A 21,593-nucleotide genomic window follows, 5' to 3' on the forward strand; every position below is an offset into this window, starting at 1 on the left:
ATTTGGGTGTTCAAATCCCTGAACTACCTACAACTGTCTGTTGTTATATATGACAAGCAACACCCCAAAAATAAAACATTGTATATGTGTGAAATTATTATATTTGTTGAGTGGGGAGCCATATTACTGTTGCTTCCTATATAGAGCCACATTACACTCTGAAAAATAGCAGTGTTTGAGCTTGCAAATCTGAGAATTTGCAAATTGATTGAACATATGCAGTGCAACCCCAGAACTCAGAATTCAACAACCCAAAAAAAGATATATAGATATATATATAAAAAATTACTACATCAAGTCAACACACATAGGAAATGCTTTCAGTAATCTCAGAATGAGCACAAAGTGGCTTTTTCATTTAGACTAATGGGCCATACACACTATAAGATTTTCTGAAGATTTTTTCCTTTAGATTTACCAAAACCAGATAATATGAGGTCAAACCTAAACACTTTCAATTTGTATGCAATCTGGCAGGCCCTTGCACTACATAGAAAAGGTAAATCTGAAGGAAAAAGTCTTCAGAAAACCTTATAGTGTGTATGGCCATACATGATCCAATTTTCTTACAATTTTCTGTCCATTTTTCTTGAAATTTACCTTCAAGTATGTAGTACAAAGGCCTGCCTAATTGGATACAAGTGAAAGTGTTGTTTAGCTTTGACATCACATTATGTGGTTTGTGGTTAATCTATCAGAAAATTGTACAACAAAAATTGAACATGTATGGCCATACACACTATATTTTCCGTAGACTTTTTCCTTCAGATTTACCTTTTCTATGTAGTGCAAGGGCCTGCCAGATTGCATACAAATTGAAAGTGTTTAGGTTTGACCTCATATTATCTGGTTTTGGTAAATCTAAAGGAAAAAGTCTTCAGAAAATCTTAAGCCCCGTACACACGTACTGATCGTCGGCCGAACGATCGGCTGTCTTTTGTCCAGGGCTGTCCTGTCTGTTGAAAACTGCAAAAGACTGCACACGAATTTTGTCGGCCAACAACAGACGACTGCAGAAGTGATGTCATGTGATGGTTAACTTTCCCTGTGTTTTTTCTTTTCTGAGCATGCCCAGTCTTGCAAATCAGCCGATTGTCGGCCGAATTCTGTACTGACTGGCGAACAATCGGCCGTTCTGGTGTTGGCCAACAAAAATTTTAATGCCTGCACGACAGATTCTGTTCGGCCGAAAATGCGCTGTCGGCTGTCGGAAGCATCATACTAACAAGCCTACAATCGGCCGATCGGTCGTCGGCCGAATATTTACGGCCGAAGATCGGTACGTGTGTACGAGGCATTATAGTGTGTATGGCCCATTAAGCTGGCCATACATGTTCAACTTTTGTTGTACAATTTTCTGGTAGATCTACCACAAACCACATAATGTGAGGTCAAAGCTAAAAAAACACATTCACTTGTATCTAATTAGGCAGACCTTTGTACTACATACTTGAAGGTAAATTTCAAGAAAATTGGACAGAAAATTGTAAGAAAATTGGAACATGTATGGCCAGCCTTAAGCCTCGTACACACGTACCGATTGTCGGCCGTAAATATTCGGCCGACGACCGATCGGCCGATTGTAGGCTTGTTAGTATGATGCTTCCGACAGCCGACATCGCATTTTCGGCCGAACAGAATCTGTCGTGCAGGCATTAAAATTTTTGTTGGCCAACACCAGAACGGCCGATTGTTCGCCAGTCAGTACAGAATTCGGCCGACAATCAGCAGATTTGCAAGACTGAGCATGCTCAGAAAAGAAAAAACACACGGAAAGTTAACCATCACATGACATCACTTCTGCAGTCGTCTGTTGTTGGCCGACAAAATTCGTGTGCAGTCTTTTGCAGTTTTCAACAGACAGGACAGCCCTGGACAAAAGACGGCCGATCGGTCGGCCGACGATCAGTACGTGTGTACGAGGCATTAGTCTAAATGAAAAAGCCACTTTGTGCTCATGCTGAGATTATTGAAAGCATTTCTTATGTGTGTTGACTTGTAAGAAACTTTGATCATGGATGGCCAGCCAAACACTCATTCATTAGTGAACTGGTGATTTTGGTTTAGGAACCAACAGACCCAATTAATTACTTTGCTGGGCGTTTCCTATACTGGGTGGGTGTAGTTTAACCAAGGTTATATAAAGGGATGTATGAGATCATATCATTTGGCCTGTGGAAGGGCCACAGGTCTTTATGTCCGAATTTGCTTTTGGGGTGGGGGGTTTGCTGGCATGCCTAAAGATCCATATTGCAGTAAGTGTATTCTGTTGGATGAATACTTTTCATGCTCTAACTGTTTGGTATAGTTTTTGCAAAGTGTGTCTTTATGTACTCTATACATGTTTTTTTTTTATTTTCATGCCTCTGTGTAGCTGTATGTTCTACTGATTTGATGGTATTTAAATGAAAAGGCAGGCTCATGCAAACAATTAACATAAAAGTATGTTGGGTATGTTTTATGCTTAATACTAAGGTGTCTACAACTTATTTTGCTTGACTTTTGGATATTGTAAGCTCTATCTATCCATCATATGTTGTATCTTTGCACTGTAATTTGAATAAAAATTACTTGATTTGGGGGTTTTGGGGGGGGGGGGGGCATTGCACATTTCACATGCTTGCTTGAGTGATTACTGATGTTTTATACATGTTCAATAAAGCTTATTCATTTGTACACAGCTCCTGGTTTTTTGTTTTCTTTTCTTCATATTTGTCTAGATGTAATTCAGATATCTTGTGTCTGTTGAATGTAATCCATTTCTTGTATTTTTTGTGTGTGTGCAATGGCAGTACAGTATGAACTTGGGTAGGGTTTCTCCATTTACTCCAGCGAAGTGTGTGTGTGTGTGTGTGTGTGTGTGGGGGGTTGTGTGTGTGTGTGTGTGTGTGTGTGTGTGGTGGTGTGTGTGTGTGGTGTGTGTGTGGTGTGTGTGTGTGGTGGTGTGTGTGGTGGTGTGTGTGGTGGTGTGTGTGGTGGTGTGTGTGGTGGTGTGTGTGGTGGTGTGTGTGGTGGTGTGTGTGGTGGTGGTGTGTGGTGGTGGTGTGTGGTGGTGGTGTGTGTGGTGGTGTGTGTGGTGGTGTGTGTGGTGGTGTGTGTGTGGGGGGGGGGGTGGGGTGTGTGTGTGTGTGTGGGCTAAATTGTAAGAAAAAATTAAAGTGTTTATGTATATATTTAGCTAAAAATATATAAATTAAGGAATAATACAAAATTTCCATTCAGTCGCTGTGGATGAATGTAACCAAAACATTTAATAAAAAAAATCACTAAAAATGATTACTAAATAAAAGATTGCTACAGCGCTCACTCACCTTTTTAGTTGTATTAGGTCAGTGATGAACCTTGGCAACACAGGTGTTTTGTAACATTTCCCATGATGCTCACCTACACTGCAGAGTACATGAGCATTTTGGGAAATGTAGGGCAAAAACATCTTGGGGGGGGGGGGGGGGTTAAGGGTTACCATCACTGGCCTAGGTAAAACATTTCCAATACATTTTAGTTGTCTGTGTGCGCCATTTTTAAAATAAAGCAAAATCTCTTTACAATAAATTGCAAATGGCACATTGGCGTTCGCCCTGGACCAGAAATGACACCAAATTGGCTTGCACACATTCCAGCAAGTGGTCAAAATCAACTGGCTAATCATGGTGAGGGCCACTTTCAGCTGTGAAGAAATGGCATTCATATGCAAAGTAAGTGTGTGTGTGTGTGTGTGTGTGGGGGGGGGGGTCTGTGCTTGTAATCAGAGCATTGATTACCAGTGCAGACCCTTGGGGGATGCCACCAGGGATGCCAATCAGTGCTCAGGGAACCTGTTAGTGCCCTCCTCATCAGTGCTGCCCATCTTTCAGTGCTGCCCACCAGTGCCAATCATTGTCCATCAGTGCCACCTATCAATGCCCATCAATGCTGCATATCAGTGCCACCTATCTATCTATCAGTGCTGCATATTAGTGTCTCATCAGTGCCTGCCAGCGCAGCCTCATCAATGCTCGTCAGTGCAACAAAAAACATATTGATTTACCAAATTTTATTACATAAACAAAAACACATTATTTTAGGGGTCAAACATTTAGGTCTTCTTTTTGCCAATAGAAAAAAAACCTTGCAGTGATCAAATACCACCAAAAGAAAGCACTATTTTTTATGAAAATACTGTCATACATTTGTGTTAGGTACAGGGTTGCATGACCGCACAATTGTCATTCAAAATGCAACAGTATAAAAAGCTGAAAATTGGCCTGGGCAGGAAGGGGTGTAACTGCCCTGTAAGGAAGTGGTTAACTATTGAAACATGGGAATAAATATTCCAGGGGTAATCATGCTCAGCTCAATGGTTTAGTGGTTAGTGTTCCTGGCTATAAACACTGAGAGCATGAGTTCAAATCCCAAGTGTGCCATCACCTTCTTACATTTTAGACAGCTATAAATAAATACTGAAACTTGGCAAATGCATAATTGCACCCTGCACATATGCATGTTTGTTTCTTGAATATACAAGGCCATTGACATGCAATTTTAGGTGATGTAGCCAATGTATTACTATGTGGCCAAAAAAAAATTATGGCACACAGGGTGTTATCATGGTTGGGCCTTGAACTCATGACCTAGCAATCTTTAGCTGTGAGCTTAGCCCACTACACCAAAGTGCTGAATATAATCAGATATGCCTGAAAGTTTCAGATGAATAAAGAATGAAGACTGCTAATTAGACAGCTGTGTAGTCTGCTCTTAGAAAATCTAAAGGTTAAAACACATAAGATACATAACTATACCTTAAAATTAAAATAAACCATAATAAATGACATTGCTGTGTAATAGTGATTCAGAATAGACAAATTTCCTTTTATGAAAAACACAAAGGGAATTTGGCTAACTCCAAACTCAAATTCAGCCTAAGTTAACTCCAAACCCGAATTCAGTCTAAGTTAACTCCAACTCCAAATTCATTAAAGCATCTAGTTGATGGTTTAACTCCAGCCACTTACCTAATTAGGATGCAATGAGTTTAGGCTGGAGTTATTTCTGGAGAAGTGAGCAGCTCTACTCCAAACTTATACTGAATTAGGCCCTTCATCTCCTTCATAGAGTTCATGTTCCCACCGATATGGGCCAGAAAACAAGAAGTTTACCTTTTTCAGCGGGCCGGGTCCTATCATAACTGTCCTTGAAATACCAGTGTTTGATTGCTGAGTCCAAAGAGAATAAGATAAAACATCGAAATATGGAATGCTAAATAAACATGCACTAATATATATCATTCACTATGAAATAATAAATGCACCCCTCCCACCATCCCAAAAAAATAGCAAAGATAACCAAAAATAATATACACATAGAAGTGGAGCAGAAAGAAAAGAAAAGATATAATTTTTCTTGCATTATAAGGATTCTTCCATCTGAGACCCCTGGGATTAGTGAATATGACAGTTTTCAATTTGCAGAAAACATTGTTTTTGGAGCATATTAGATCATTTTTTTTCCCTAAATTTAACCCTTTCTGTGGTATTTTTTAGAGTCAATGGGGAAGGAGAAGTGAGGGTGTTTTGGTGAAGGGGGAGGTGCTCTGTAGTCTGGTCATAGGGTGACAATGATGCTCCTCCATAGATACAGTGCAGTGAGTGAGCATTGTCACCTAAGGGCAAGGGCAAGAAGTTTGTTACTTAAAGAGTAACTCCACTTTTGTTAAAGAGGAAGTAAACCCAGTGTTTTTTTCCCCCTGAAAAGTAAAAGCATACTGTGCTAGTATGCATCCCATACTAGCACATTATGTGACACTTACCTCCAAACAAAGCCCTCGTCGTCCTCGCTGGAGGCTGCATCCATTTTCAGCCGTCTTCCTTCCTGATCTGCGGACTCCGGTTATGCTACTGGCAAGGAGCATGCGTGTGGGAGCTGCTGGTCAGGGCACCGAGCTCTGAAGAAACGGCACAGGCGGCCGTTTCTTCAGAGCGCATGCGCCGACGACGTCATCGGCTGCGTGCAATGTAAATATCTCCTAAACGGTGCAAGTTTAGGAGATATTTACAGTACCTATAGGTAAGCCTTATTAAAGGCTTATCTATAGGTAAAAGTTATAAAGGTGGGTTTACAACCACTTTAAGGAAAAAAAAAAAAAACATTCCCCTCTTTGTGATCTATGAACATTGCAGGGATTTAAAAAAAAACTTTGTTGCAGATTCCTACCTTTTTGTTATTCTAAAGAACTAGCTGTTTGTTTTTGTCCACGTGCAAAGGGAATGTGAATGATACTACCACCACCATGCTTCACTGATGAGGTGGTATGCTTTGGATCATGAGCAGTTCCTTTCCTTCTCCATACTCTTCTCTTCCCATCACTCTGGTACAAGTTGATCTTGGTCTCATCTGTCCATAGGATGTTGTTCCAGAATTGTGAAGGCTTTTTTAGATGTTGTTTGGCAAACTCTAATCTGGCCTCCCTGTTTTTGAGGCTCACCAATGGTTTACATCTTGTGGTGAACCCTCTGTATTCACTCTGGTGAAGTCTTCTCTTGATTGTTGACTTTGACACACATACACCTACCTCCTGGAGAGTGTTCTTGATCTGGCCAACTGTTGTGAAGGGTGTTTTCTTCACCAGGGAAATAATTCTTCGGTCATCCACCACAGTTGTTTTCCATAGTCTTCCGGGTCTTTTGGTGTTGCTGAGCTCACCAGTGCGTTCTTTCTTTTTAAGGATGTTCCAAACAGTTGATTTGGCCACACATAATGTTTTTGCTATCTCTCTGATGGGTTTGTTTTGTTCTTTCAGCCTAATGATGGCTTGCTTCACTGATAGTGACAGCTCTTTGGATCTCATATTGAGAGTTGACAGCAACAGATTCCAAATGCAAATAGCACACTTGAAATGAACTCTGGACCTTTTATCTGCTCCTTGTAAATGGGATAATGAGGGAATAACACACACCTGGCCATGGAACAGCTGAGCAGCCAATTGTCCTATTACTTTTGGTCCCTTAAAAAGTGTGGGGCACATATACAAACTGTTGTAATTCCTACACCTTTCACCTGATTTGGATGTAAATACCCTCAAATTAAAGCTGAAAGTCTGCAGTTAAAGCACATCTTATTTGTTTCATTTCAAATCCATTGTGGTGGTGTATAGAGCCAAAAAGATTAGAAGTGTGTCAATGTCCCAATATTTATGGACCTGACTGTAGTTTACTGCCTCTAAATGCAGCTAACCTCTGTGCTGTGGTTGTATACAAGCTGGCCAGTTAGCTGTGGCTAAAACGCCGTAGAAACATAGTCTCTTGATGTGCACTGTCTTCATCCAGGGTCGGTTGGAGGTTCTATTCCCATGTAACCACTCAGATGAGTGGTTACATGCAAACAGAGGTGTTACTGGCCATTGATTTGTACAGAGGACATAACTGGCAGCCACCGCTGCAATTCACACCAGCCTAAATTTCTGCTGTGAATGTAGCCTTAGAGCCGGTTCACACATATGCGATGCAGGAACCCTGTAAATCCACTGTGGGTTCCCGCATCGCACTCGACTCGCAGACAGTTAACACTGCCATATGCGAATCCCTGGGGGTGTCAATACAAAGTTAACGACACCCCCAGATCAGTTCGCGTATCGCAGTGCAAACTGTCAGTTCAGACATGAATTGGATCGCATAGGTAAAAACACCCATGCGATGCAATTCTGGTGTGGACCAAAAAAAGGGTCCTGTTCGACTTTGGTCCAAATGCAATGCAAATTCAGCCGTACAATCTGTATGGCTGACTTCACAACGCACAGACATCGCATGTGATTTGCAGAGCAGTGCGCTGCGCATCACATGCGATTTCTGACATCGCTGAAGTGTGAACCGGCACTTATAGGAAGCTTCTGAACACAGAGCAGAATTCTCATTAAGCCCCGGTTCACACTTATGCGATGCGGGAAGGCTGCGAATTTGCAGCCTGTTCCCTCATCGCAAACGCACCCCTGGCAGTTCACACTGCCATATGCGATACACTGGGGGTGTCAATGTAATCTTAACGACACCCCCAGTTTGATCGCATATCGCAGTGCGATCTTGCAGTTCGCACAGGATCAGATCGCACAAGTGTGACCCATTGTGCGATCCGATCCTGATACGGCTGCAAAAAAGGGTCCTGTGCGTCTTTGCTGCGGGTGCGGTGCGAATTTAGCCATACAAAGTGTATGGCTAAACTCGCACCGCACAGCCGATCGCATGTAATGAAGGAGCAGTGCGCTCCGACATTACATGCGATCGCCACAGCCGCAAGAGTGTGAACCGGCACTGAGAAATACAAAATAACATTATTGTTACATTCTAGTTACTTTGTTTCATTGTAGATCAAAAGGGAGATCATCCATGTGCATATAAGGCCATGTAAGCCCTGGTTCACATCAGTGCGATTTATCATGCAATTTGACAGTTCAGAATCGCATGACAAGTCACAATCCATTGCCGGCAATGGAACCGTTCAAATCCTTGCGATTCAAGTCGCAGGAACTTTAAAAAAAGCCGAGTTCCTGCATTACTTTTTTGCGATTTCATTACAATTTGCATTGAATGCTGTTAAATAAAGTCAGAGGTCCAAATCGCATTGATCTGCAGCTTTGAAATCGTGCTGAAGTAGCACTTGTGTAAACTGTGACTAAAGCAACCTTACAAGTTAAGGAAAACATTTTTGTCGTAATTAAATTTGTTCCAATTTAACCCCTTTTTGACCCCCTAAGTTAGCCCTAATCCACTCTAATTACCTTCCTTCCCCCTTAGATATAAAACAAATTAGTTAAGCAGTACTGAATCTAAAAGCAAACATTTATTAAATTGCAGCTTACCAATTAGAAGGGATGGTTGCATAAATTGCTTTGTAAGGCTTTCTTTCCTTTTTTTATTTTTTTTGTGACTGCTGATTTAGCCATTTTTCAACAGAACCAGCTGGCTGCAGATGTAGCAGTTAGAAGACACAATTTAACACTGACAGGGGTGCTTACAATGATTACCTTTTATTTATTTATGTAAAACCTTCCAAAAGGGGAAAAAATGTTACTGTAACTACTTACAAAGTGTTAGCTAGAGTTTGGCATCAATTTGTTTGTGCATGTAGGGGGCTATTCACACCAGCTTCTGCAACATTGCTGCAATCCTTGCACATTACACTGCTAACTTTTTTTTTTTTAACCACTTACCCACCAGGCCTATTTTTGACACTTGGTGTTTACAAGCTAAAATAATTTTTTTTTTGCTAGAGAACCATTATATTTTTTTCAGAGACCCTATAGAATAAAATGGAGATAGTTGCAATATTTTTTATCACACCATATTTGCGCAGCAGTCTTCCAAACGCAATTTTTTTGGAAAAATTTCACTTTTTTGAATAAAAAAATAAGAAAACAGTAAAGTTAGCCAAATTTTTTTCCACAATGTAAAAGATAATGTTATGCCGAGTAAATAGATACCCAACATGTCATGCTTCAAAATTGCACACGCTCGCAGAATGGCGATAAACCTTGGTACTTAACCACTTGCCGACCGCCGTCAGTACATTTACTGCAGCAGTCTGGCGCTCCTCAGCAAACCGACGTAGTACTACGTCGCTCGCCCAGGAGCCTGTAAGGGGTGAGCGCGCGCCGCCAGAGGCGTGGTCCCGCCCCCGCTCGTTCCCTGACATCCCCGCGCAAGTGACCGGTGGCTCCGATGTCCACCGGTCACTCGCGATCTCCCGCTGGAGAGGGAGAAAGGCAGGGGGCTGATGTAAACAAAGCCGCCTGTCATTTTCCCTGGTATAATTGCAGAGACTATACGATCCTGCTATGTAGGATCGTATGTCTCTGTGGTTACATCACAAGCCACGCCCCCCCACAGTTAGAATCACGCCCCTAGGGATACATTTAACCCACTGATTACCAATAAAGTTAACCCCTTCCCTGCCAGTGTAATTTTTACAGTAACAGTGCATATTTATAGCACTGATTACTGTAGTAATGTCACTGGTACTCCCAAAAGTGTCAAACATGTCAGTCAAGGGTCCGATCTGTCCGCCGCAATGTCGCAGTCCTGCAAAAAAATCGCATATCGCCGCCATTACTAGTTAAAAAAAAAAAAACAATAAAAATGACATAAATCTTTCCCGTATTTATTAACACAATAACTTTTGGGCAAACCAATCAAAATACGCTTATTGCGATTTTTTAAATCAAAAATATGTAGCAGAAAACAAATTGGCCGAAAATGTTAAAAAATTTTGATTTTTACATTTTTTTGAGAATTTCATATAAAAAAATGTGAAAAATATTGTTATTTTTTCAAAATTGTCGCTCTTTTTTTGTTTATAGCGCAAAAAATAAAAATCGCACAGGTGATCAAATACCGCCAAAAGAAAGCTCTGTTTGTGGGGAAAAAAGGACGTCAATTTCGTTTAGGTACAGCGTCGCACGACTGCGCAATTGTCCATTAAAATCACGCAGTGCCGAATCGCAAAATAGGCCCTGGTCTTTGAGCAGCCAAATCCTCCGGGGCTTAAGTCGTTAAAAATCCCCATAGGCAACATTTTAAACATTTCTATAGGGTACCAGCTTAGAGTTACAGAGGAGGTCTAGGACTCAAATTATTGCTCTCGCTCTAACGATCACGGCGATACCTCACATGTGTGGTTTAAACAACGTATACATATGTGGGCGGTACTTGTGTATGCGTTTGCTTCTGCGTGCGAGCTAACAGGGACAGGGAACTTTAATTTTTTTTTCCCTATTTATTTTATTTATTATTTTTGATTTTTACAGTTTTTTTTTTTTTTTTTTTAATGTGATCATTTTTATTCCTATTACAGGGAATGTAAACATTCCTTTTAATAGAAATAGCCATGACAGAACCTCTTTATTGTGAGATCTGGGGTCAAAAAGTCCTCAGATCTCACAAGGACACTAAAAAAAGAAAGAAAAAAAAAGGGTTTAAAAAAAATCAGCTCTTTAAACCAGTTGATAGGCAACGACTCTTGAGGTTGCTCCTGTCCTCCAAGACCATAGAGTAGAGTGAGGGCCATCTTGCAACTTTATTGAAATTTCAGTGTCGTGTTAAAGCGGTAGTATACTCGGCTTTTTAACATTTACCTACAGGTAAGCCTATAATAAGGCTTACCTGTAGGTAAAATGAATATCCCCTAAACCTACACGGTTAGGGAGATATTCACGCTGCATGCAGCCACTGACACCAGCGGCGCAGAGCTTCAGAGCTTCTTGCCGGAAAGTGAACTCCCGCGCGGCGGTGACGTCATTGCGGCTTCGGCCACTCACAGCGATGGAGCCGCCTAACCCAGAAGAGACGACAAGGGAACATATCTGCTCCCTCAGCAGTGTCCGGGCTACCGCGTTGGGGCTTCGTTCTAAGGTAAGTATTTCATAATGTGCTAGTATACGCTGGGAGCTGTGGTGACACACGGAGCCCAGTATAGTCAGTAGGGAGCTGTGGTGACACACGGAGCACAGTATAGTCAGTAGGGAGCTGTGGTGACACACGGAGCCCAGTATAGTCAGTAGGGAGCTGTGGTGACACACGGAGCTCCAGTATAGTCAGTAGGGAGCTGTGGTGACACATGGAGCCCCAGTATAGCCAGTAGGGAGCTGTGGTGACACACGGAGCCCCAGTATTGTCAATAGGGAGCTGTGGTTACACACAGAGCCCCAGTATAGTCAGTAGGGAGCTGTGGTGACACATGGAGCCCCAGTATATTCAGTAGAGAGCTGTGGTGACACATGGAGCCCCAGTATAGTCAGTAGGAGCTGTGGTGACACATGGAGCTCCAGTATAGTCAGTAGGGAGCTGTGGAGACACACGGAGCCCCAGTATAGTCAGTAGGGAGCTGTGGTGACACACGGAGCCCCAGTATAGTCAGTAGGAGCTGTGGTGACACATGGAGCTCCAGTATAGTCAGTAGGGAGCTGTGGAGACACATGGAGACCCAGTATAGTCAGTAGGGAGCTGTGGTGACACATAGAGCCCCAGTATAGTCAGTAGGGAGCTGTGGTGACACATGGAGCCCCAGTATAGTCAGTAGGGATCTGTGGAGACACACAGAGCCCCAGTATATTCAGTAGGGAGCTGCTGTGACACACTGAGCCCCAGTATAGTCAGTAGGGAGCTGTGGTGACACACGGAGCCCCAGTATAGTCAGTAGGGAGCTGTGGTTACACACGGAGCCCCAGTATAGTCAGTAGGGAGCTGTGGTGACACACGGAGCCCCAGTATAGTCAGTAGGGAGCTGTGGTTACACACGGAGCCCCAGTATAGTCAGTAGGGAGCTGTGGTGACACACGGAGCCCCAGTATAGTCAGCAGGGAGCTGTGGTGACACACGGAGCCCCAGTATAGTCAGCAGGGAGCTGTGGTGACACATGGAGCCCCAGTATAGTCAGTAGGGAGCTGTTGTGACACACGGAGCCCCAGTATAGTCAATAGAGAGCTGTGGTTACACACGGAGCCCCAGTATATTCAGAAGGGAGCTGTGGTGACACACGGAGCCCCAGTATAGTCAGTAGGGAGCTGTGGTGACACATGGAGCCCCAGTATAGTCAGTAGGGAGCTGTGGTGACACACAGAGCCCCAGTATAGTCAGTAGGGAGCTGTGGTGACACTTGGAGCCTCGGTATAGTCAGTAGGGAGCTGTGGTGACACACGGAGCCCCAGTATAGTCGGTGGTGAGCTGTGGTGACACATGGAGCCCCAGTATAGTCAGTAAGGAGCTGTGGTGACACACGGAGCCCCAGTATAGTCGGTGGTGAGCTGTGGTGACACACGGAGCCCCAGTATAGTCAGTAGGGAGCTGTGGTGACACAAGGAGCCCCAGTATAGTCGGTGGTGAGCTGTGGTGACACACGGAGCCCCAGTATAGTCAGTAGGAGCTGTGGTGACACATGGAGCTCCAGTATAGTCAGTAGGGAGCTTTGGAGACACACGGAGACCCAGTATAGTCAGTAGGGAGCTGTGGTGACACATAGAGCCCCAGTATAGTCAGTAGGGAGCTGTGGTGACACATGGAGCCCCAGTATAGTCAGTAGGGATCTGTGGAGACACACAGAGCCCCAGTATATTCAGTAGGGAGCTGCTGTGACACACTGAGCCCCAGTATAGTCAGTAGGGAGCTGTGGTGACACACGGAGCCCCAGTATAGTCAGTAGGGAGCTGTGGTTACACACGGAGCCCCAGTATAGTCAGTAGGGAGCTGTGGTGACACACGGAGCCCCAGTATATTCAGTAGGGAGCTGTGGTGACACACGGAGCCCCAGTATAGTCAGTAGGGAGCTGTGGTTACACACGGAGCCCCAGTATAGTCAGTAGGGAGCTGTGGTGACACACGGAGCCCCAGTATAGTCAGCAGGGAGCTGTGGTGACACACGGAGCCCCAGTATAGTCAGCAGGGAGCTGTGGTGACACATGGAGCCCCAGTATAGTCAGTAGGGAGCTGTTGTGACACACGGAGCCCCAGTATAGTCAATAGGGAGCTGTGGTTACACACGGAGCCCCAGTATATTCAGTAGGGAGCTGTGGTGACACACGGAGCCCCAGTATAGTCAGTAGGGAGCTGTGGTGACACATGGAGCCCCAGTATAGTCAGTAGGGAGCTGTGGTGACACACAGAGCCCCAGTATAGTCAGTAGGGAGCTGTGGTGACACATGGAGCCTCGGTATAGTCAGTAGGGAGCTGTGGTGACACACGGAGCCCCAGTATAGTCGGTGGTGAGCTGTGGTGACACATGGAGCCCCAGTATAGTCAGTCGGAGCTGTGGTGACACATGGAGCTCCAGTATAGTCAGTAGGGAGCTGTGGAGACACACAGAGCCCCAGTATAGTCAGTAGGGAGCTGTGGTGACACATAGAGCCCCAGTATAGTCAGTAGGGAGCTGTGGTGACACATGGAGCCCCAGCATAGTCAGTAGGGAGCTGTGGTGACACATGGAGCTCCAGTATAGTCAGTAGGGAGCTGTGGAGACACACAGAGCCCCAGTATAGTCAGTAGGGAGCTGTGGTGACACATAGAGCCCCAGTATAGTCAGTAGGGAGCTGTGGTGACACATGGAGCCCCAGCATAGTCAGTAGGGAGCTGTGGTGACACACGGAGCCCCAGTATAGTCAGTAGGGAGCTGTGGAGACACACGGAGCCCCAGTATAGTCAGTAGGGAGCTGTGGTGACACATAGAGCCCCAGTATAGTCAGTAGGGAGCTGTGGTGACACATGGAGCTCCAGTATAGTCAGTAGGGAGCTGTGGAGACACATGAAGCTCCAATATAGTCAGTAGGGAGCTGTGGAGACACACGGAGCCCCAGTATATTCAGTAGGGAGCTGTGGTGACACACGGAGCCCCAGTATAGTCAGTAGGGAGCTGTGGAGACACACGGAGCCCCAGTATATTCAGTACGGAGCTGTGGTGACACACGGAGCCCCAGTATAGTCAGTAGGGAGCTGTGGTGACACACAGAGCCCCAGTATAGTCAGTAGGGAGCTGTGGTGACACACAGAGCCCCAGTATAGTCAGTAGGGAGCTGTGGAGACACACGGAGCCCCAGTATAGTCAGTAGGGAGCTGTGGTGACACATAGAGCCCCAGTATAGTCAGTAGGGAGCTGTGGTGACACATGGAGCCCCAGCATAGTCAGTAGGGAGCTGTGGTGACACACGGAGCCCCAGTATAGTCAGTAGGGAGCTGTGGAGACACACAGAGCCCCAGTATATTCAGTAGGGAGCTGTGGTGACACATGGAGCCCCAGCATAGTCAGTAGGGAGCTGTGGTGACACATGAAGCCCCAGTATAGTCAGTAGGGAGCTGTGGTGACACACGGAGCCCCAGTATAGTCAGTAGGGAGCTGTGGTGACACACAGAGCCCCAGTATAGTCAGTAGGGAGCTGTGGTGACACACAGAGCCCCAGTATAGTCAGTAGGGAGCTGTGGTGACACATGGAGCCCCAGTATAGTCAGTAGGGAGCTGTTGTGACACACGGAGCCCCAGTATAGTCAGTAGGGAGCTGTGGTGACACACAGAGCCCCAGTATAGTCAGTAGGGAGCTGTGGTGACACACGGAGCCCCAGTATAGTCAGTAGGGAGCTGTGGTGACACATGGAGCCCCAGTATAGTCAGTAGGGAGCTGTGGTGACACATGGAGCCCCAGCATAGTCAGTAGGGAGCTGTGGTGACACATGAAGCCCCAGTATAGTCAGTAGGGAGCTGTGGTGACACACGGAGCTCCAGTATAGTCAGTGGGGAGCTGTGGTGACACATGGAGCCCCAGTATAGTCAGTAGGGAGCTGTGGAGACACACAGAGCCCCAGTATATTCAGTAGGGAGCTGTTGTGACACACGGAGCCCCAGTATAGTCAGTAGGGAGCTGTGGTGACACATGGAGCCCCAGCATAGTCAGTAGGGAGCTGTGGTGACACATGAAGCCCCAGTATAGTCAGTAGGGAGCTGTGGTGACACACGGAGCCCCAGTATAGTCAGTAGGGAGCTGTGGTGACACACAGAGCCCCAGTATAGTCAGTAGGGAGCTGTGGTGACACACGGAGCCCCAGTATAGTCAGTAGGGAGCTGTGGTGACACATGGAGCCCCAGTATAGTCAGTAGGGAGCTGTTGTGACACACGGAGCCCCAGTATAGTCAGTAGGGAGCTGTGGTGACACACGGAGCCCCAGTATAGTCAGTAGGGAGCTGTGGTGACACACGGAGCCCCAGTATAGTCAGTAGGGAGCTGTGGTGACACATGGAGCCCCAGTATAGTCAGTAGGGAGCTGTTGTGACACACGGAGCCCCAGTATAGTCAGTAGGGAGCTGTGGTGACACACGGAGCCCCAGTATAGTCAGTAGGGAGCTGTGGTGACACATGGAGCCCCAGTATAGTCAGTAGGGAGCTGTTGTGACACACGGAGCCCCAGTATAGTCAGTAGGGAGCTGTGGTGACACACGGAACCCCAGTATAGTCAGTAGGGAGCTGTGGTGACACACGGAGCCCCAGTATAGTCAGTAGGGAGCTGTGGTGACACATGGAGCCCCAGTATAGTCAGTAGGGAGCTGTGGTGACACACGGAGCCCCAGTATAGTCAGTAGGGAGCTGTGGTGACACATGGAGCCCCAGTATAGTCAGTAGGGAGCTGTGGTGACACACGGAGCCCCAGCATAGTCAGTAGGGAGCTGTGGTGACACACGGAGCCCCAGTATAGTCAGTAGGGAGCTGTGGTGACACATGGAGCCTCGGTATAGTCAGTAGGGAGCTGTGGTGACACACAGAGCCCCAGTATAGTCAGTAGGGAGCTGTGGTGACACACGGAGCCCCAGTATATACAGTAGGGAGCTGTGGTGACACATGGAGCCCCAGTATATACAGTGGGGAGCTGTGGTGACACATGGAGCCCCAGTATAGTCAGTAGGGAGCTGTGGTGACACACGGAGCCCCAATATAGTCAGTAGGGAGCTGTGGTGACACACGGAGCCCCAGTATAGTCAGTAGGGAGCTGTGGTGACACACGGAGCCCCAGTATAGTCAGTAGGGAGCTGTGGTGACACATGGAGCCTCGGTATAGTCAGTAGGGAGCTGTGGTGACACACAGAGCCCCAGTATAGTCAGTAGGGAGCTGTGGTGACACACGGAGCCCCAGTATAGTCAGTAGGGAGCTGTGGTGACACATGGAGCCCCAGTATATTCAGTAGGGAGCTGTGGTGACACACGGAGCCCCAGTATAGTCAGTAGGGAGCTGTGGTGACACATGGAGCCCCAGTATAGTCAGTAGGGAGCTGTGGTGACACACGGAGCCCCAGTATAGTCAGTAGGGAGCTGTGGTGACACACGGAGCCCCAGTATAGTCAGTAGGGAGCTGTGGTGACACATGGAGCCCCAGTATAGTCAGTAGGGAGCTGTGGTGACACACGGAACCCCAGTATAGTCAGTAGGGAGCTGTGGTGACACACGGAGCCCCAGTATAGTCAGTAGGGAGCTGTGGTGACACACGGAGCCCCAGTATAGTCAGTAGGGAGCTGTGGTGACACATGGAGCCCCAGTATAGTCAGTAGGGAGCTGTGGTGACACACGGAGCCCCAGCATAGTCAGTAGGGAGCTGTGGTGACACACGGAGCCCCAGTATAGTCAGTAGGGAGCTGTGGTGACACATGGAGCCTCGGTATAGTCAGTAGGGAGCTGTGGTGACACACAGAGCCCCAGTATAGTCAGTAGGGAGCTGTGGTGACACACGGAGCCCCAGTATATACAGTAGGGAGCTGTGGTGACACATGGAGCCCCAGTATATACAGTGGGGAGCTGTGGTGACACATGGAGCCCCAGTATATTCAGTAGGGAGCTGTGGTGACACACGGAGCCCCAGTATAGTCAGTAGGGAGCTGTGGTGACACATGGAGCCCCAGTATATTCAGTAGGGAGCTGTGGTGACACACGGAGCCCCAGTATAGTCAGTAGGGAGCTGTGGTGACACATGGAGCCCCAGTATAGTCAGTAGGGAGCTGTGGTGACACACGGAGCCCCAGTATAGTCAGTAGGGAGCTGTGGTGACACACGGAGCCCCAGTATAGTCAGTAGGGAGCTCTGGCGACACATAGAGCCTCAGAATGGTCAGTGGGGAGCTGTGGTGACACATAGAGCCTCAGAATGGTCATAAGGGAGCTCTGGCGACACATAGAGCCTCAGAATGGTCATAGGGGAGCTGTGGTGACTCTGAGTGGGTTTCAGGTTTGGAAAGACATAGCCATGCAGAAGGGGCGGGGTCCCAGGCAGCCTCACCCCCTCCCCCCGCCCGCTCCTCATTCTTTCAGACAGTGCGTGAGAACTTTTGTCACTCTCCCTAAACTCAAACTTTCAGGCCACGCCCAGATTCTCAACGTTCCACTCTGCTGGGAGGGCCGAGGGGCCGGCCCCACGTGGGCCGTCAGCCAATGGAAAGCCGGGACGGCGGGGCATTGTGATGCAAATCAGCGCTCTACCTAAAAGGGGCCGCGCTGGCCGTAGCAGAGCTGAGTCTGACCTGCAAGTTTCCAGCACTGCACCGGCATAGCGCCCCATGCGTCGCCCAGAGGACACCGAGCGAGCCGATCTGCTGGAGCCTGTGCGATCCTCGGCTCACTAATCCCTGCACAGCCAGCCTGGGATCCGAACAAGGCTTGGGATCGATACAAGAGAAGTGGTGAGCGAGTCTGGGATCGCTAACTTGGAAAGTCCTGTGCTGGAGGAGCTGTGTGCACATTGCAATCTTACCCAAACTTCTGGGATTACTGGCAGTGCTCCCCCCTTTCCTGGCCTCCTGGATCCAGCTGTGCAGAAGTAGTGGAGGGAGCTATAAAGTACAGGGGGTGTTGGAGATTCAGCACCCTCCAACACTGCTCTGCCACAGAACTGGCCACTCCAACCTGGGCTCACCTGCACAGAGCCATCATACCAGGACAAGATTCTCAGCTCCTAGGGGGTCTCTGCCATCCAACAGGACCAACCTTAAAGAGATCCCTTCCAACAGGACCAACCTTAAAGAGATCCCTGCCAACAGGACCAACTTTAAAGAGATCCCTCCCAACAGGATCAACTTCTAAAGAGATCCTTGCCAACAAGACCAACTTTAAAGAGATCCATACCAACAGGATCAACTTCTAAAGAGATCCCTACCAAGAGGACAAACTTCAAAGAGATCCATATCAACAGGGTCATTTCTTGATCCATACCTACAGAACCGGCTTCTAAAAAGATCTGACCATCAGGATCTGCTTTTAAAAAGAGCTCTACCAACAGGATCCATACCTACAGGATCTGCTCCTAAAGAGAACCCTACCCTACAGGATCTGCTCTTAAAGAGATCCATACCCTACCGGACCCTTTCCTAAGGAGAACCCTACCCTACAGGATCTGCTCCTAAAAAGATCCCTGCCTACAGGACCTGCTTCTGAAGAAATCTCCACCTACAGGGTCTGCTTCAAAAAAGATCCCTACCACCAGGACCAGCTTCTAGGTCTTTTCCACCAGGATCTAGAGCAGCTTTCCTGCCTTCTTTGTCACACAGAGACCTGACCCTCTACCCACCTGGATCCCTCCCAGCCATGAGCCAGACAGAAGTGTCCACCTGCTCCATCCCTCACACCCAAAGGGTGTTCCAGGAGGCTGTGAGGAAGGGTAACACCAAGGAGCTCCAGTCCCTTCTCCAGAACATGACCAACTGTGAGTTTAATGTCAACTCCTTTGGGCCAGAGGGCCAGACAGCATTGCACCAGTCTGTAATTGATGGCAACCTGGAGTTGGTAAAGCTGCTGGTGAAGTTTGGAGCCGACATCAGACTGGCCAACAGGGACGGTTGGAGTGCTCTGCACATAGCGGCCTATGGTGGCCACCAAGACATTGTCCTCTATCTCATCACCAAGGCCAAGTATTCGTCCAGCAGTCGGTAACTGCCCGCAGGGACAAGCAGTGACATTCCATCACTTCCTGTTTTATGGGGGGTTTAAATAATTTTTGTTGTGTATGTTTTAATTTTTTTATTTTTTTTTTTTAATTAAAGAGGCTCCGCTGCTTAAGGTTTCCAAACAAGGCTCGTGATTTCGGAGGGTGTAATCCCCAAATATATGTTTTCATCGGATCCTTTTCAACTGCTGGTTACTAATTTTTCTTTTACAGCTGTTAAAGTTTTTTTAAAGGTTATATTTTTCCATAAGGAACTTTAATTTTCTTTATATTAGGTACAAAATATTATGTTTTTTTTTTTTCAATGGAAAGTGACTCCTGCCTCTTTGTGTGTATGTCTTTTTTTTATTTTCTGTTTGACATGATAAAGCTGCTCTTTGGTCTCCAGGTTTTAGGAAGTTTGGGGCCCACAAAGATACATTTTATTACATTTATTTTTTTCTTATTTTGTTTTTATGTCCTTTTTTTCATAATTATTTTTATTTTTTACATCTACCTCGACCTTAAGCACAGTATTTCGAGAGAAAAAAAAACAGCACCAGATACTGTACGCTGCACTTGTAGGTAATGTGTTTAATGTTTTTTCATCCCAGATCATTATTCTCCTATATAAATATCTTCAGTTTTCCCAATCCCTCAAAAGATTAACATTTCAGCAGAAAAAAAATTGTTACAAAGTTAAAGCCCCTTTAAAGTATTGACTTCAGAATAACCATTCTGCATGGGAAGCTTCTGCTCCTTAAAGTCCCTTTCTGATTAAACAACCTATCTGAATATATATATGTATGTATGTATGTATATATATATATATATATATATATATATATATATATATATAATTTTTTTTTTTTTTACCTGACCTGAAATCTAGAAAAAAGGCAAGCATGCATATAGGTATTTTATCATATGATGTTTCCTTTCTAGGAAAAAAGACTTGAATAAGATGCTATCAAGTGTTCAATTTTAGTTTGTTTATATAGTTTGTGTGTATTGCACACATAAATTATATATATATATATAATCATACTAAGTTGCACATAATTTTGCACAAAAAAAGGAGCGAGTGCACCATCTGCTGTCCGCAAAGAGAATTGTGACCTGTTGACTACTGAGTTCTGTTTTGGATTTTTTTTTAAACCCACATTATGTGGCTTTAAATAAGAAATAGAGAGGCAACAGGAATGTTTGTTTGATATGTCTGCTTTGGATCAGACAAACGCTGCTGTTAAAAAAAAAAAAATCCTAAAGGACAAAGGATTGAATTATTATGCAGATAAGACGGGACGCATATGTGTATTTTATCTGCAATAGGAGCATCTTATTACGGTCCAAATTTACCCAAAACACCCTAAAATTATTTTGTATTAATTAAAAGCGAAATAATTTTTGACTTCTATTGACTAGCTGAAAATTTTTTTTTTTTTCTGGAGGCAAAAATATTTTGTGCAAATTTTTTTTATTTTTTGTAAATTATTAAAATTCGTGGAAAAATATAAAAATGAAATTTACATCCAAGATTTTTTTTCAAAATATTTTTTTTTTTTTTGTTTAGAATCGTCCCCTTAATGTTATATTGTGGCTGCCAATTTTTTTACAAAAAAGCCACCAAGTAATTTTCACTCTTGGAGTACATGAGGGTGTTTTTTTTTTTTTTTTTGCCAACTTATAATCAGTATATGCATCTTACCAGATGTTAAAAAAAATAAACTTGCCTGCTGTGTTAAATTGCACTGTATACTGCTAATGTCCTGCATGCAGGTTAGCCTTTTAATGATCATAGGATTTCTGCTTCATGAGAGACACCATACCTCTCCATTGCATCCTTAAAACATTTTTTTTTTTAAGTAATTTTGTAAAACTATCGGTGAATTGAAGCAGGATATCTATTGCAGCTGAACCATTTGTTTTGCGTTAAACTTATCCAAAACCTGCAGCCATAAGGGCCACATAAAGCACGTAATCTATGCTCTCTAACAAGGTCCCTTTTTAAGCATCTTGTATATTGTTTAAAAAAAAAAAAGAAAAAAGTTATGTCGAGGTGTAAACTTTTATTAAAAAAAAGTCTTGTTGTGCTGAATTTTCAGCATTTTTTCCTTCTTATTTAATTGGTCTACATTGTTAGGCTGGCGTATTACTTGGCACGGAGCTTTGCCTCTCTGTGCAATAGTTTTTT

The 21,593-nt window shown here is 45.3% G+C and overlaps 1 protein-coding gene across 1 annotated transcript; it reads left to right on the forward strand.

Moving 5' to 3' along the window:
• The first annotated feature begins 18,852 nt into the window (after positions 1–18,852).
• On the forward strand, positions 18,853–19,855 carry NRARP (NOTCH regulated ankyrin repeat protein). Its single transcript, XM_082262586.1, has one exon. It carries the CDS (start codon positions 19,063–19,065, stop codon positions 19,405–19,407), a length of 345 nt encoding a protein of 114 aa, XP_082118712.1. The 5' UTR covers positions 18,853–19,062; the 3' UTR covers positions 19,408–19,855.
• The last annotated feature ends 1,738 nt before the right edge of the window (positions 19,856–21,593 follow it).

Source organism: Pelophylax lessonae (genome assembly GCF_965119305.1).
Source record: "Pelophylax lessonae genome assembly, chromosome: 7".
NCBI classification, from domain to species: domain Eukaryota; kingdom Metazoa; phylum Chordata; class Amphibia; order Anura; family Ranidae; genus Pelophylax; species Pelophylax lessonae.

Excerpts from the sequence above, each read along its gene's own strand:
- NRARP (XM_082262586.1), top strand. The coding sequence starts at position 19,063 with ATGAGCCAGACAGAAGTGTCCACCTGCTCCATCCCTCACACCCAAAGG.